General features: G+C 43.8%; 1 protein-coding gene across 7 annotated transcripts in view; it reads right to left on the bottom strand.

Moving 5' to 3' along the window:
• Positions 1 to 18,465, bottom strand: part of pde4d (phosphodiesterase 4D, cAMP-specific) — a 161,899-nt gene that overhangs the window by 27,191 nt on the left and 116,243 nt on the right. The window contains exon 1 of one of the 7 annotated variants that reach the window (XM_031856235.1): positions 1,135 to 17,768. The exons of 5 other annotated variants lie outside the window; for them this stretch is intronic. In XM_031856235.1, coding sequence (XP_031712095.1) covers positions 1,135 to 1,199 — 65 coding nt within the window. In that variant the 5' untranslated portion in view covers positions 1,200 to 17,768. Of the gene's footprint in view, positions 1 to 1,134; positions 17,769 to 18,465 lie in introns of those variants that run through there. One more of the 7 variants, XM_031856237.1, reaches the window with a different exon arrangement.

Below are 18,465 nucleotides of genomic sequence, written 5' to 3'. Positions count from 1 at the left end.
GAGCACTGCTTTTGGTAGTTATTCAAGAAGATGCTCATCCAAACACTGCCAGATTCTCAGCTCTTAACACGAGAAAGAGCTACATTCTGCAGTCAGCTCAAACATTAATATCAGGTTTATGTGTCGCTTTACTACATTTCACACCTTCAAACCACATCATGTACTGTGATCTCCGCCGCTCAGAGAACCACCACCCTCAAAGACCTAATTAATACGTCTTCATTTCACACAAGCGTCATTTCCTGCTGAGGAGGTTGCAGAGCAGATTAATAAACTGAAAATGTGAGAACACTGTGAACCAGAGGGGGTTCAGCCCCCCCCCACACGAACAATGTGTGTTTGTCAAGGGTTGTTCTGATCCCTTTAAACTAGTCTGCCCCAGAGTACCACAATGAAAAAACTGTGATTATTAACTTCCAATGTTAAAGCTACAGGGCAGTTTCTTAGTTTGGAATGACTGCTGACAGGCAAGGACAAGTTGAGACAGCAGGGGGAGGGAGACAAGAGGGGGGAGGGCAGGGCGAGTTGTGCCCCAGGCATTGCGCTCTGCATCCTGCATTTATCTTGGCCAAGTGCAGACAGGAGAACGTCTTGAGCGACACAACACATTCCTCAATGAATCATTCCTTCGCCGTTTTACAACCTTGTGTTTTGACGATTTCGCCGACTGAATAGACAGTGAGTTCTAATGAAAGCACACCGAGGGTAAGACATCGTTATTGAGTCTGTCTGATAAAGCATACTGGAGTTGGGGACACAACAAGTCTAATCTGACCACAGGACATGCCATGCACAGAGAGAACAGACACAAAAGCCCTGTAGCTGACACATCTACAGGGTACAGAAGGTTTCTGCAGATAACCACAGAAGAGGCAGAGAAGATTTGCTTGACAAGAAGAGTGATGGCATTCAGGCGACAGTCGAAGGATCCACAAACGGAGAGAGCACAGCAAAAACGGGGACAAAAAATGAAAAAGGAGGGACTTCGGACGAAGCCGGTGAGGCAGAGAAAAGGTACTCCCGAGAACAATTAACAGGCGGATGGAGAACAATAGAGCAAAACACACGCACACACAACAAGCAGGATTAACATAGAAAATATTGCCAGTAGGACAAAGTTCTCCGTCTATTTACCATATTCCCTCTGTGTTCTTCAATGAGCTGGTGGAGCGCGACCGCGGTTTAAGAATGATACTCATGGTCAGGCTTTTCCTTCCACACTACATCTGCGAACACACACATAAAGCCACACACTCCCCCTAAAAAGGGCCACCTGGAGCCCTCAGCTGTGGTCTGACCACAGTCCTGACTGGTCTGAAGTGATCCAGTGGGAGCTTCTCTTCCCTCAGCATGTGAGTAATGGTGGAGTGGCCAGGTCCGCCAAGCTGCTTGAGACCAGACCTGGGTACGGTCAGATCAAACCCTCCATCCAAGATGATTCCACACTGCTGCTGCTGCTACTCCTCCAGCTCCGATCGTTTTGACAGTAGGTGGTTTCTTTACCCTGAGCACGCTCTCTCTCTCTCTCTCTCTCTCTCTCTCTCTCTCTCTCTCTCTCTCCTTTACCCTGCGCTCTCGCTATCGCTCTCTGTCACTCACTTGCACTTATCTAAACCAGCCATGCACACACACTCCGTTTCACTTTGCTTCTCTCTTTCAAGTCCCCAAGTTGTTTTTTTTCCCTGACTCTTGGAAATAAGATCTCCTTCCCTCACAGTCTCTTCCCTCCTCCCTCCTACCTCTGTCGCTCTTGCTGTCTTTTTTTTTTGTACGACTGTGTGCCTGTCTTTGAGTTACATGACTCTCCTCTGCTGCCTCTCTGCTTCCCTAAGCTGCAGCTTGGGTATGTCTGGAGTGGGAGGGGTTGTTTTGGTAGTAGTAATTCCTTGAAAGGCGGGACTTGTATCCCCTAAGCATCCCCTAACAATCCCCTAACAATCGTCTCAAGTGTCAATCACACGACTGCCACAGTAAGCTAAAACCAACAGCTACAGCATGTCATCGATCTGGAGGGAGTGCACTAAGATAGTGTCGGTTGACGTTCTTCACTCCAATAAGAGATGCAATAAAAAGGATTTACTCAAGATTTCTTGAATTTGCACATGGCAGCATTATTCAAATTGAGAACATGTGCAGGAGTGAAAATATGTGAAAGGAAATGAGGACTAAATTAATTTCACTTTTACTATCAATCGAAGCTATTTTAATAGTGACACATGATAGCTAATGATTTAGTCTAATAATGAATAAATTAACTTGCCAACTAACTGAACTGCACGGTAAATAGATAAGCAGCATGTTTTTCAACGTGCTTCAAGAGTTTTACAAGTATATAAGAATATCATTTTAGTTTCGGACTCTAATTTCTGTATATGTAAATCATTCTCCAAACCAACAGAAGCCGTCATGCTAAAATGTGTCACAAAGGTTTTCTTCTTCTCCTATTACTCATCACAGAGTGGGTTATTTTGATATGAATGTCACATTTTAAAAAGCTTCGGCAATGCCTTACTGGCTTTAGGATACTTAAGATTACTACGTACGCAATAGATCGGAGTGTGGAGCTCAGATGGCCTCGTCTGCTGTCAGAGCTGTGGGCGAAGGAGCCAGCATTAGCAGTCCACCGGGCAGACAGGTGTGTCCGCTGTCTGGCATGTCAACCACACATGAATGAGTAAAGCCAAGCAAGCCACTCCATCTCTGTGTGTCTCAAGCCTGCAGCTTGTAGTATGTTGGAGGACACGAATCAACCAATAAAGCAAAACTAGGAAACAAGTATATAACAGTCAGACACATAGGTATTGTTTCGCTTCAGAGCATTATCCGGCCTCTCCCTACCCTGCTCTTGCACTTCAGACAATGATTTGTTTTTATGTAGTTCTCTCTGTTGCAGTTATCCATTAGGGATGAAGTGATAAAGCAGCACCAGATCAGCCAACACAGTTTAAAAAGTAGGACACACAACAACTGCTGCGTCCCCAGCTGTAGCTCCAGGAAGTGAAATCTCAGAAGCACGAGCGAAACACGCAGACAGAACACAACACCTGTCCCCGGAAACACTGCAAGCATCAGCGTACACATTATGCCGGCCCTCTCATCTTGAAAGCAGTGAGAATATTTACATGTCATCAATACTGCAACTGGCCGTATGCGAGAGCAACGAGAGATGGACATCTGTCGGAGGACGCGTCTCTTTTGTTCAAGAGAATAAAAAACAAAAGCGGCAGAAAAGGAAATGGATCCATCACCAGCTCTTATGAGGGAGGAATAAATTGCTCATTGCACCCATTGGACGGATAATACCGGGGTCATCCACGGCCACCGATGCTTCACAGTATATTACGTAGATGTGCTTTTATGTCAGGGAAGAAAGGAGCCAGGCGTGAGGAAAGAGCGACACGCATGACGTATGATAACGCCGCGTGTACGCACATGCAGATGGGCTCACATGCAGAAAGATGCACAAGCCACACAAGGGCAGACACATGGCCACTGGCCACACTGTGCAGGCAGACAGATCCTGGCAACGTTACAAATGAACATCAAATAAAGACTTTGATGTGCAGTGACTAGGCCCTGCACTGCTAATCTAAAATTGCATGCAAAATCAGATTGTGGTGTAACCATGTATCGATTTAAAGGATGGCTTCCTTCAAAGTCACCATGTGACCGTCGGTTTCAAATTCCAATGCCAGAAACGGAACGAACGCTGATTGACGAAAGACACTTCTGAAGCTTTTCACTGCTGGCTCACATCTCTTGGGACGGTGCAGGCTCGATGTTGATACTTTATGTTTTACGCTCCACACGTGTGTGTGGAGCGTTTGACGTGAGTTACAGTGAGTTGAACAGGCACGTCTAATGCTTCCAGTGTAGCATGGCAGAATGATGGAGTTTATAGCTTGGTCAAAGTGGTGAAACTAATCCTATTACCACGGTCTGCACATTCCAATGCGGTCGAGGAAAGAACAACAAAAGGAAACAGTTTCCTTTAGAAAACTCTTTCCTCTGCCTCGTACCACATGAATCCCAACAAAAAAAAAGGCAGACAGCATGACGACAAGACTTATGCAAACACCCATCATCCCCATGTCACCAGAGTGAGCTCAATATTTAAGAAGCTGAACACATTTAGGCCACATTATTTTTACTTTAAAGATAGATCGGTTTAGATAGAAGCAATCAGCGAACTAGGTCTTTATCTGCAGGAAATGGCTCTTTGTGTTCTCCTCTCTCTGCTGTCCCTTGGGAGAAACAATGTAGCCCACAAGTTCATACAAGTACACACACTCACACATAATGAGGAGTTACTTGTTTGGCTACACTACTGCCATTCCCAGAAAGCAGAGATGTAAGACATAAACAAAAATAATGAATCATTTAAGCATTTTAAAATGATGGCCCCTGGTCTTGGAATGACCTGCAGACTAGACTCCAATCTGAACTATTAAAAACAAGATTACTGCAAGATTAATATACTGTGCATTACCATCGTCTTTGCTTATCTAATTATTTCTGCATTCATGTTATAGAAGGTAACTGTTATTACAGTATTTGTAGGCCAAAATTGGTCTGTAAGGGACTTATTGCACCATATAATAAGTAACACTTATTGTGTAATTGTTCTGTGCCTTACAGTAATTGTGTTCTATGCTATTCTGTACAACTCAGAGCACCATCGCCACCTAGTGGTACAACGGCTATAACTGTTGTCTCATAAAACAGTGAAAAAATAATTGATTTAGTTAAAAAAAAAAAAAAAAAAAAAAAAGGACCTCTCCCATGAACCAAGTTCAGTATATGGTGCAGATAAATCCACTCAGTGAATGCTGGTATAAATAGCACTTAACTATGGAGCAGGCAGTGAGCACAGATGGCTGCTCCGCCGTATTGACAAGGCCTCATCCATATCTATATGTCTACAAACGCCACCAGCCATTACTGCTGCTTCATATTCAAATACTAGAGGCACAAACACATTGGACTTCATGTTTATGAACGCGCGCGTCAGGTGATAGCACAACTTAGTTTTGTTTAGGGGTCGCCAAGTACATATTAGTCGAGAAAATGCAGCATGAAAATGGATCTAGCGAGGTCTCAACATTTTTCTGTGAGAGCTTTAATGGACAGAGAGTGCTGTGATGATTGGCTTATGCGCTGCTGTGGTTAGTGAACGGACTTGTCCTCTTGATCACCTTGATGCTTTAGATCACGGCTGGATGAAGCCCGCTCATTTCTCATTCACCCGGCTCTTGACCGTGTTTCGTAAAAGCAGAATAGCTGCTCCTAGTGGAACGTGGATGGGACACAAACATGCACATGGACACAGATACACGCACTTCAGGGCGGCGGTATAGATTTAGCAGAGTAAACAGCTTCGATTGAGCTCTAACAACACAGCCAGCCACCAAGCAACCACCATTTACACAACGCTCGGGTGTGAACGCCGTTCCAGTTCTGTGTTGTCCAGGTGGAGCTATTCATCGGCTAATGCTCTGATAAGAGAGGGAACGCACACACTTTGTGTGGATTCATGTGTTTGTACGGCATCCACGAATGGACACACTTACACGTTACAGTCGCAGTTTACACCCAAAGAGCAAAAAGAAATTTTAAGTTCAACTGGCATTCAATTTCACCAAGTCTTCCTCCTGAGTTGTCTCACGACTTTTACTTCTAATTTACTGAATCTCAACTTTTCACATGCAAGCGATGGTTGGCTATAAACAACAGAGAAAGAGCAACACGAGCAGAAGCTGGTATGCCGTAACAACACTGAATATCTAACTATTGAAAGCATGCAGATAGTGGAAAATAGTTCCACATGAAAACAAATCCTCAATGCAAGACAGAAAATTTAGGCTAAGATCACATCATCATCCCCCCCAAACAGTTTCAGTCCCAGAGAGCGATCATACCCTCTCCTGCCACGAGGTTTGATGTCGATGGGCTTGTTTGTGGCGTAGGGTGAGCCGCTGGAGCAGGCGTGGCGGTAGCGGGCTATCCTCTCCAGAGATAGATAATCGGAGTTCACAGGCAAACTCATTTTAAAGAGGCTCTTAACCACTAACACACACACACACACACACACACACACACACACACACACACACACACCTGTGTCAAGACAGATGTAGAGAGAGAAAAGACAGAGTGACAAGCCTGATGAAGATAGGAAGGAGGGAGGGGTGTGTGTGAGAGGATAGAAGAGAGGGCATGAAAAAGATGGAGAGAGTGAATGAGAGAGAGAGAGAGAGAGAGAGAGAGAGGGAGGAGCAAAGTGCAGGGGTAGAGCAAACTAATTTATCTGTTTTCTCAGATAACCATCACTAGTCAGTAATGACAGCCACAGGAATCAAATGTTTTCAGTGCTGTAGATGTGCTGCAACATAATCGTGTTACATGTACGACACCAGTCAACTACAGGTAAAGCTGTATGAAGGATGAGAGGAGTAAGTTCATTAGTGTAAAAATTATAGAAATAAATGAAAGTAAGAGGCCCTGATTTGAAATGAAACATAAGTTTTTGTCAATGCAGATGCTCCCACTGCAGGTAATGCTGGAGTCTTTCTCTTCCATACCACCTGCTTCTGCATGCACTCTGCCAGTAGGTAAGATCGTACCAGAACCCAAACTCCATTATTGTACAGCGACCAGCACAAACTTATCTGTTTATGGAATTATTATATCTGGAAGGCCAATTCTTTACCTGACAAGTGCAAGAGATGTTTCAGTGCATTGAAGAAGAGCAATTTCACCTGGAGTCATTTATCATTTTTCAAATTTTTGTCAGTGGTCTTGGGTGATCCCCAAGACTGTTGGTGAGGTGTGTGTGTGTGTGTGTGATGCATTTATTCCGTTGTGTTAAAGCTACAGTTGGTAAGTTCAGTCAAATTCATATTTGCTCAAACTGTCCCATAACCTGATGGTACTAAATAAAAATTCTGTGAAAACATCAGGTTCCTCCGCCTCCTCTTTGTGCTCCTATTCCACCATGCCCGAAGGACAACAACCAATCAGAGCCGAGGAGTCTCTAATGCAGCAGTCACTCACTGCTGCGATCAAACTGTCAAACTAGGCAACACTGATCAAATATGATTCAACATTATGTTCCTCTATTTCCTATTTCTCACCTCAAATGTCTTCAGAAACATATTTAGTGTACTGATCAGCTGTAACATGAGAATGTTTGCTCTGTTTTTAAGATGGTGGCCAGGTCACAAACTTTCTCATTGATGAGCAAATATGACAAGTGTGAGGGTTAAGCCGGGTTGTGACACTTTATACTGCACACTTTATTTTCCCTCACATAAGTACAACAGAAAATATTAAAGAATGAGGAAATTTGCTTCATGTGGTTGAAAAATAATATAATTTATATGTCAAACTAACTGCTGATTTGCAGTGAAAAGTGAACAGAGGGATACAGAAAACCAAGGATGACTATTACAGTAAATAAACAGTAAAACTATTTCAGCATAACCGAATATTTGAAACACTCATAAAAAGAAAATTAGTCACCTCATTTCACATCCTTATTTTGACTAAAAGGTCAAAGTTTACTGAATGAAATTGAATAAAACCAGCCCCGAGCCCTGTCACACTCCCAAACCTTGGTTCTAGCTCACTTCCACCACTAGGGGGAGCAGAGTACCACAAGAAGGGATCCGGGCCCAGCAGTGCAAACCTTCTATCAGGAGAAATGCATGTGGAATGATCAGCAGTAACTGCAATTGCAGCCAACAGCAGGGATTAGTAGAGCAGATATATGTATTATATATATTTTATTAAAATACAGCTGTGTTTGTAGAAAGGACGTCATAATATTAAGAGCTGCAAGTGGAACAGTCAACTGAGCATGAATATGTATTACTGTCATTTGCTATGGTGAAGTATCATATTCAGACACTTCACCACCATCAAGATCAAATCTAAATCACTCCAACGGATGCATCTCGTCACTGTTCTCAGCCGCCAGCAGGGGGCAGTCTGCTCTGCGGAGAAAATGCAGGTACAAGAGCTCAACCATCGGCAGCTCCAAACACAGAGATCCGTGAGTCTCTGTGGAGTCACGGCTCCTGCTCAGCTCTGACAGGAGCAGCCAGCATGTGACAACAGCTCCTGGGCGGACAGCGAGGCTGTCAAAGTCACAGACGCAACGACAGACACAACAGGCTTTCAACGCGCGCACCGAACATCACCACATGAGCACGCAGACGCGCGAGTGCTGACTGAACGCAGGCACTGCGAGCGCGCGCACACACACACACTGCCGCATGTACATGCCAGATGAAGCGCACACGGTTCAAATCACAAGGCCGCACCGATCTCCGCTTCTCTTGCTCCCTCTGACAAACACACACACACCTGTAACACGAGCATATGTCTGCCTCGCGCTGTCAGAGGCTGCGACGAGCTGTGACAGAGCGCCACGTGACGCTGCGATTGTCGTCACTGCGTGTCCCTGAGGCTCGGAGCCATAACACCAGAACCGCTGTACCTGAACGATGAAACGTGGACATGCAAGCGGCGACACATCTTCAAATACTCGATATGGGTGGTACAGTTCAATTGTATGTTCTTATTTTCAGTTTAAAAAGGGATGCAGGGAAGATTGTGGTGCTTCAACCCGGTAGAGAAATTAAGCCATACAAATGAAAAGTCAACATTTTCAATAGTTATATAAGCAAAATGTTACATCGCTGCATACAAATAAAGCATGCATGGAAAGTAACTCAGTGATGCAGATTCCACAGGTTAAGTACAAAAGTGAATTAACTAAGCCTCGCCCCCTGCTGCTATTCAAGCTACAACCATGGAGCCCACGGTGTCATTAACCGCGGAAAGAAGCTAAAGCCTACAGATCACAGTGTAAACGTGAACCACAACTAGCTCCACATCCACAAAGCCTGAAAAGGAAGAACATCTCAACAATTGCATGAGCGCTTATGGAGCAGAACCGGATAGTTGATGGGCCCTGGTTAGAGCTGGCCTAGGCTATGATTGGCCAGTCTGTTCCTCACTGGTGCTTTGGGTCACAGCTAGAGTACTGTTCCCTCCTGTGTTTCTATACATAAGGTTTCTTGAGTGTAATGACACAGGCTCATCAATAAAGCCCGAGACCCCCACTGACTGGGATACTTACATCTACAGTTACACAACTATTCTCCATTTATATACTCTTACTACTTTAATAAGATACTTTTAATGTACTCTTGTTTACCATTTTTTTATCGTACATTTTCATATTTTCTATTTCTAAATGATGTCTTGTACTATTGCGGTGTGTTTATTGTTATACACCAATCCCCAAGGCAAATTCCTTGTATGTGTACCACACTTGGCTTCTGAGAAAGAGTTAGGATGAAGACTCTGACACGCTGAAGCAGACGACATCCTTAAAGCTACAGTACTGACTGTTTTTACACCGTTTCCCTGTGAAGACAAACATTACGATGGACTGTGAGGAAGCCAAAGATACAGGAAGGAGGTCGGCAGCTTGTTGTCGAGCTTTGTCCAGAGGCGAACAGAAAGTGACAGCGAGGGAAGGGATTGGCTTTCTAGCCATCTTTCAGGTTCAATGACTGATTTGTCCGTCAAGATAGCAGCTTCATGGAGGCTAATTGAATTGTATAAGAAAGCTACGGGCAGTGTGATATAGCATGATGAGAAATAAGGTACAACAGTGGCCTAAAGCATGCTGTTGCAGCTTAGTGCCATGGCAACTGTACCTCCACTGCCTTTGCAAGGAAACCCAAATATGATTACAAGGATGTAAATCAGCAAAGGTGATGTGATTAAGAAACAACAATAGAGATGCCTGTGGCACTGTTTGTGTCAGCTGTTCTTAAGTATGTCATCGAGCACTTCCTGCCTTCCTTCACAGTCGCCGGCTGGCTTTCATGTGTATAATGTAGTTGCCATGTTGACCTGGCAGAATTCAAAAGGGACAGGTAGGTCCTGACAACCAATCAGCCTTCAGTTGCTAAGGGCACAGCGGCAGATTGTGTAAAGAGAGAACGAGACTGACAGCGGGCTTCACGGGGGGGGGGTCAAGTATGGACAGATGGAGGGAAGCCGTACAACCGGCGCCGACTGTTTGATTTGAGGTTTAAAGATGAACTTGTTAACTTGCCCTCAACACGATCAGCCCAAACACTCCATCGTAGGATGTGACCGGGGGTTCATGCCAAGTAATTAACGATTCACAGCAGCCACGCATGACTTACCTGTGCTCTATTTATACATCCAGCCGACTCACAGAGCGGAGAGGGGATTTAAGGTGGCTGCACCGTTGTTTGTCTCACGGACTCACCGGAGCACAAAGGAGAATAGAAAACAGCCCCTGACACAAATTATTAAAAAGAAGAAAAAGAAAAGTCTGGAGAAAGCGTGACCGCTGAGGATAAGACCAACAAAGGCTTCTACTTGTGCAGTGCACGTGTGTACTGCAAGCGTGTGTGTGTGCATCTGGTTGCGTACATTGACCACACGAGTGTGTCGTGTTGTGTTGATTCTGAAGTGATGCTGGACAGTATGAATGTGAGAATCATGTACTGAGACCAGCATGAAGAAATCTGCCTCAGGGGCAAAGAATCACTTGTGTCAGTCCGGCTCTCTGAGTCACATGTCCATCAGAAACCTGACAAACCAACCAACCAGTGTTATGAAGGACTGGAACCAACCGTTATATCTATTAATGATTCCTCTATCCTTTGTTTTCTTTGACTGATTTATTAACTGTTGTTTGACATTTTTGCTTCATAAATGACTCAAACGATTTATTATAAACATTGTTGATGATCTTCTATCTAATTGAATAGTTGATGATTTATTGACTAATTATTTCAGTATCATCAATGCCATTTGTCAAGATCTACACAAGAATGTTTCAAGAAACAAAAAACACTCCTGTTCATTTTCAACAAAAGTAAAAAAGCTGAAGAAAACAAACAAATGAACCTTAAAATAATTACAAACATACTACACCCACAATGAAAAGCAGTGCTGTATAAGTGCTGTGTTCAGTGATGTAGCTCCCTCCTTCCACATATTATCTAAAACAGAAGAACACAGAATTATGTCTGTGGTGCCAAGTTGGGCACAGAACAGCAGAACAGACCCTCAAATGAAATGTCATTTTGTGTATCCCTCCATGTACTTGCGGTACATGTTAAATAATTGTATCGTGATATGCTGCTGCTTCTCATTATCAGGGCTGCAGACCAAGACCAGTGACGCCTTTTAAAACGTCTGCTGTTAACTCAGCATCACACAGTCCTCTGTAATGGACATCAGACATCGTCCTGGCCGGCAAACTGAGGCCGTTTTTTGATGGACACATTAATGGAGAGATGAATGGGTGGACGATAACAGGTTGCAAAACGCCCCATGGACTGCAAAATCTTCTCAATATGGCTCTTGCATCTCACACACGGACGCGCACAGTTCCAGCCGTAGTGCACCGCAAGCACATGGTGAAGCTAACAGGTTTAACTTGACAGCAGTCCCGGTGATGTCAGAGTAATCCCTCATTAAAACCCTGATGACGTCACCACACTGGTGAGAGTGTGCGAGAGATGAGGCCCCGTGCTTAAAGAGTGCGTGTCCAAGCCTTCATAATGTGTGTTTGTGTGTGTGTGTGTGGGAGGGATACCCTGCCAGTGAGCACCAAAGGTGTCCTCGCCGCAGTCCAGGTAAATCCAGGTTAAGATGTTCCTCAAAACACACCCAGGAAACACTAGCGTCACAGGGGCTCATCTTAATTATACTGTCCTCATCCGCAGTTTATTAAGTACGCCTCCCCATTCACACAAACAAGTTTAACCTCCAGACAGAGGCAAAAGAAGATTGATAGGAGCCTGTTAACCCGACATGTAGACATTCGCAGGCTGAAATCAGCTGCAGACCACGATTCAAAGGGTAAACTAGTATTATTCCATTTTAAATAAATAAAGAACACACTCCTCTTAGCTACTTTGAGCTGTGTTACTACGTAAGAGTTATAAAATAGAAGCACGTCTTACATTTATCTTCTGTGTGGTCTTGTAAGTAATTGCTGCACTACAGTGGCTAGAGTTTACTACAAAGAGTGAAATATCCACAGAAAAAACCTAAATAAAACAGAAGTCTGATCAAAGTGACAGATGAGCAACAAATATGCAAATATATGTATGCAAATAGCAGTGATGGGGAACTGCACAGAGGGGCATTTTAGAGCAATTTTTCCCTTGTTGAGCGCATCAAGGACATGATCAAAGTGGAATAATTGAAGAGTGAATCATCTAGAGGAAGTGCATGCCAGGCTCTGAATAAACTGTCACCAGCATGAATCTCTCCTTGCAGGTGTCAAAGCTACAGATCGGTGGTGGTGCTGCATAGGGACCCTTTATAATTCATATGTTGATTTTGTCAAGATGTTGTGGGGTTGACTTTATCTCACTTCAGCGCCCTGCGGATCAACCTGCCAAGTCCCCTAATCTCAATCCAATAAAAGCCCATTTGGGAGGACATGAAACGGGATCTTTGCAGCATGAATGTGCTGCTGGGAAGACCTACGTCCACGTGGAACAGTCAGTGCTGGCTGTGTGTACTGAATTAAGCGGCTGGTGGAGAGTGGAAATTAAGTACAGATATTCAGTGCAGTCACAAATATTCTGTCATTATCCATGCTTGTTCCCGTCCTGCGTAGAGAGTGTTATTCTACACCCTGCAATGTGAGAGTCTGTCGTACCGGATGGATGAGTGTAACAGTTCGGGTTTGTGCAAGTGGGAGTGTATTTCCTCGAAGGAAGCGCTGTACAATTGCATTTATAATACACCAATGCATGTAAAAAAAATACAGAGGAAGGTGATATATGTAGACTAAACATTGGTTATATGAAGAGCTTGGATGTGTAGAGTTTGGAAAGGAAGTCTGACACAATGCACCAATAAAACTGGACAAAAGAGAAAAGCAGAAACAAACTATTGTCAAAGAAACCTCTCAAAAGTTTCTAGGGTTTCAACTCAAGTCATTCCCCATCCTGAACACACGCAGGTTACCTGGCAAGCATTAGCTGGAATTATAATATTGTATAAGTCTGTAATATTTCTAAATCCAGCCAGGCATGTGTGTGTGTGCGTGTGTGTGTGTGTGTGTGTGAGGGGACTCCCAGCCTAAAACTTTCTAAGCTGTTTGTATGCTTCCCTCATATACGTCACCATGGCAATCCTAATCCTAATCAGCATCAGCATCAGCATCACGAGCAATCCCCTCCTGATACGAACATCGTCATGCTTTTCCTGCTAACAAGAGGCACTTCTCTTAATGACTGTGATGTCTGGCGTCGCTGACGCGGACCACAAGGGAGGTGGTTGAACTAGAAACAGCTGACAGAGTCTGATGTTCTGAGAACGAGTGTAACTTTGCCGGTTAAGTCGACACCCCTTTGGGAATGGGAATCTTAAAAAAGGGGGGGGGGGGGGGGTTACTCGTTAAGCTGTGGCCTCTCACGAAAGCAGCAGCCAAGAAACCAAAGCCAGATGACGCCCCTACCTCCAAACGCACGCCGACAGAGAGCGAGTGATGCAACAAAATCCTTCAATCTTAGTGCATCTTAAAGAAAATCCCAGGGCTGGGCCCCCACACTGTTTTCCTTGAAACGCTATTCTTCACATCTTTTTGTTTCATTACAACTGCTTGTTTTGCAGCGGTGGTCGAAGTATATAACAAGCTCTCTCTCTCTCAGAGAGCTGCTTTGTTCCTGCAGGAAAGGGCCCGGGCATGATAACATCTGTTGGCTAGCCGCAGGTTTTGTTTGGGTCAAATCGTGACGTGCACGGCTGAAACAGCAGCACTCCAACCCAACAACCCACAGACTGAGTAATGAGTAATGCTAGACTGAGTAATGACATTTCCTCATTTCTTTGTATTTTGCCACCGAATCAGCGTTTGAACGTCAGGCAAATTAGAAGGAAAATATGATCTGTTTTTGTGTACTACATAGTTAAGAGGTCCTTGAACGAGTATTAGGGATGCAGCTATTATTAATTTGTTCATTGTGGATGAATCCGTCAATTATGCTTCAGATTAATTAAATGGTGTAACATAGTGAAAAATGTCAATCAATGGGACATTTGAGTCCATGAGGACATGTTCAGATTGCAGGTTACATCCAGCCAGCAGTCCAGAACCAAAGATGCTCACTTTACAAAAAGATAAAACACAGAAATGAAGCAAATCTTAACATCTTAACATGTAACATCTTAACGCTTAATCGTTTCAATACGACGGCATCTTCACGAAGTATAATTATGGACACACACATTGCACTCTGATATTTGATCAAACTGCGCTACCAGTCATTCAAAAACAGCCAGACACCTCACTACACAGACCTCAAGCAGCAATGGAGCTGTGATTTACTTGCTTTTCATTTTTCACGTAACTAACAACGGCCATCACCGTCTGCGGCCGCCCCAGCTCTCTTAGCTCCAGCGTTAGCTTGTAACATTTCTACTTTTGATTGATGCCGGGCTCATACAAGCACCTGCAGCTATCCCCCGCCTCCGATACGTCTGGCTGCCACGCTGTATTCTTATTGATCTGTCCATCTTCTTGCCTCTGTCCCAGAGATGAACACAAGATTGAATGCCCGATGGTGCAGCTGCCATGTGAACAGCGGCAGGCCGCGATGAATACAATTGAAATGAAATGGATATTTAAAATGAATGTGATGTCAGAGCGGCCTCCACCTCCGGGTTTTCCAGGACTGCTGCGCTTGTGTGCGTTTTATGTGTACTCCAGTGAGTAAGTTGTGTAACTATGGAGCGATATATAGCCGCTGCTGTTGAAGCCGGTGGCATGACTGTACATAGCACAGTATTCCTCTCTTATCGCTCTTTATTAATTTACAGTCACAATTAATGAAAGACTCAGGGGGCACAAAAGTAAATAGGTCCAATGTTATAGTTCACAGTGGAAAAAAACAATTAGATCACGCTAAATGAAAACAGTAATTAATTGCCAATCCAAAACAACGCAAAGGCACAAATGAGACATATTATGATCATATTATTATTTTAAAATGCTAAAAGCAGCCTATCCCCAACTAGATAAACAGACAAGTAATGCACCAATGTTGACTCATTATATATGTCTGGGTGAGAAAAGAGAAAATCTGATATGGTAAATTATTTTAATGATGCCAATAGAACATAACAGTGTTAGCCTATTGCTGTCTGCCAATGTGAAAGGCAGTTTTTGGCTTTGGGACGCTGTAATGAGTAATGACAACACTCTCGCTAGATATTGTCCATTCTGCACCGCATCAAGGTGTGTGTATGTGTCTGTTGGAAAATACATGAGGTGTTCCTGCATAACACATAAAAGGATGAACTGTAAATAAGAGGCAGAATAACACAATAAGAACTCCGAGAGCAGCAACGTGTGAAAAAGATATTGGATGGTGGAGAGCGCAGCACAGCTTGGGCACGAAGAGTCTCAGCATTGCCAGCAGCGACTGACTCAGCGTGTGCGCTCAGACAAACACACACTAACAGAAAGATGTCCTGCAAAATAGGTGTGAAATAATGAACTGATCATTTAGCAATTCAAAAGAGGGGCTAATTGAAATTCCTCCAACGGAGGGGAGGGAAGGTGAAACAAGCGGAGTCACTGTGAGGAAAAGCAAAACGTGCGTGGCACCCTCGATGCCGGTTAAACGGAGAGCCTCAAACGTATCAGCGAGAACATGTCTGTCATGCCTCGAGCAACTCCATAATCAATTTAACACCGCACTGCCTCATGGGAAAGCTGGAGTACAGACACATTCCAGTTAATTCTCACTATCACAGCTCTTATTCACACATTACAGACCCGACTTTAATATGAACTGAAACTAGTGAAAAGAGCGTAATAAGTCAGAAGGCGAGTGTCACAGGGCCCCATATTCAGCATAAGATTATATTCTAGTCACAGATTGTGTGATCCGTTCAGACGTGACAGTCACACCGCACACAGCTGTTTCACTGACTGGAGGACTGACAGCGGAGCACACTCATCCAAAGTTCATCAGGGGATACAACGTACAACCTTTTTTAATTATTAATTAGAAAAAAGGATTACTTTGTGTTTTAAAGCTGCAGTATTGACGGGAGGATTATGAGTTTCGAGACACAGCAGGAAGCAGTTTGTGATAAAGGTCTGATAGACCATGTGGCAAGAAACACACAACTCCAAATCCGGTTGTGTAAAAATGTAATTATCTGCCAACATGTTTGCCATATCAACTCATTATGTGACAATAACCCAATGATGTGATTACAGCGTGATCAGTTGCCTCAGACTGGCTAAAAGAAATGAATACAATGGATACAGCTTTAATGAACAAAACATTTGCTCTAAAAATGTAAATATCATTAGCAAATACCTAACGCTGTGATGCCTGATCAGCAGCCAAAATAAGTATAGTAATAATATTTTTCAATGGTTTTAAACAAAGACAAGCTAGCAGCTAAGCCGACATTTTTCAATTTGTCTTTTAGGCAAACATGATTTCATCAAAGTGAAGAAAGAAATCTCTTTCATTGTGAAAATAAAAACATGTTTTCGTCAATTATTACTCTGGTATTAAATTACACTGAAACTGGAGGATATGAAACACAGCATGCTGTGTGCTCCCCCCAATCTGCCACCGACCCCCCACAGAACAGCCTGGCTTCTGAGGGAGGATGCCGTGGAAGAAACAGTGTGAAGAAGAGAGGAGTGTTAGACTGTGTGGTCCTATCAGGGGGAGTGAGTGAAGAGTACCCTTAATATGGCTGAGTACATCAGCATAACCCTGCACAGCAGGCTGGCAGAGATTGATGCTGCAGGTGAGAAGTGGCTCTGTACACACTGACACACTGACACACACACCACTGGTGGTCCTCTGGGACAACAATGAGCGATGACTTTGTCTCCTCAAAACTGACAGCAAGTCTCTGCTGTCTACAAAAAGCCCATTTCAAAAGCTCTGCCTCAGTCCCAACAAAGTAACTTGGAGTGATAGAAAGTAATCTGAAGTTTGGCTGAGATTGAGCCAGCAGCGTTAGTTAATCAATAACAATGTGCGGTGGGAGAATACCTCCAAGAAATGACATAACGATGCCTCGCGTCTTGTTACCTCATTTCAAACTGTGGTATGTCTGAGGTAGACCCAAGAACAAGAGGTGTGTGTGTGTGTGTGTGAGTGTGTGTGTGTGTGTGTGTGTGTGTGTGTGTGTGTGTGTGTGGGAGGGGGGGTACAAGAGTGAAACATGATGTCCTTTAACACCATGCTTAGGAAAAAGCAAAATGAATACTTATTTAAACTATTCATTATCCACTGACTATACACACCCTCCAATATTGAGGAGAGAGGGAGGCAATGCTTCAATCCCTGTTTTCTAAATATAGCCTCGTCTCTCCTCTCCCCCTGGTCTCTGAGGCGCTGGATTCACTTAATTGGATTACTACACACAAACCTTTCATTTCCTTTCTGGTTAGCGTTTAATGCCGTTACATCTCGGTTCATTCGTTGCGATGCTGAAGGCGACACCCTGCACATTTAAATGTGTGCCAATTATTACATCACTCCTGAGAGGCATTCACCATTATGTATGCAGACTGGAATGGCAGTGATCGATAAAAGATGCTGACTGTAACAATAACCCCATAATGCAGCATGGCCTGCTGAGAGAGAGAGAGGGAGAGGGAGAGAGAGAGGGAGAGAGAGATAGAGAGAGAGACAGAGAGAGAGATAGAGAGATAGAGAGAGAGATAGAGAGATAGAGAGAGAGATAGAGAGAGGCATGTGCTCAAAAAACCACAACAAATACACTTATCTGTTCATGTCTGGGTGAGTGCACATTTGACGACATAAATGTATTTTTTTTTTCTGTGACTCAGTACCCAGATCCATATCTTTGTGCAATCATTATAAGCTCTATTCTCTCAATGCTCCGCTGACTGTACAACACAGGTCTGGCACAGAAAGAAGGCCACTGGTCCATTATCAGGGTACAATGAATAATACAGATCCTGGAAACCGTGGACTCGCACACACTACCACACGCTACGATGGTGCAGAGAGGAAGAGAAGAAGAAATCCCTGCCTGAGGTTTAAATGGAGTCTGACAGGCCTGTCTCCTATTTTCAGAGCCTAATGCCCAACTCTGACAAGCATGGCAGCCCTGAATGGTTGTTGCAACGCTGTCACTAGGTTTACTACATACATCCAATTTGCCGACACGATACATTCCAGCAGACTGTGAATTACATCTTGGTCAGATTTCTCTCTAATTAATAAAGAAGATACAGCAACAAGGGGCGGCTGCATGGAAGCCAAAGCGTGTTATAAGTAACGTGATTTCTCTCTTTACTGCTCCGATGACATGTGTGATATGTATTTACTATTATTTACCGTGTGAATTTCAACGATAGCAGCAGGAGAGTAAATGCAG

Source organism: Anarrhichthys ocellatus, unplaced genomic scaffold, assembly GCF_004355925.1.
Source record: "Anarrhichthys ocellatus isolate YVR2014 unplaced genomic scaffold, GSC_Weel_1.0 scaffold17, whole genome shotgun sequence".
In the NCBI taxonomy this organism is placed as follows: Eukaryota; Metazoa; Chordata; class Actinopteri; order Perciformes; family Anarhichadidae; genus Anarrhichthys; species Anarrhichthys ocellatus.
This window is presented reverse-complemented; position numbering and strand designations above follow the sequence as displayed.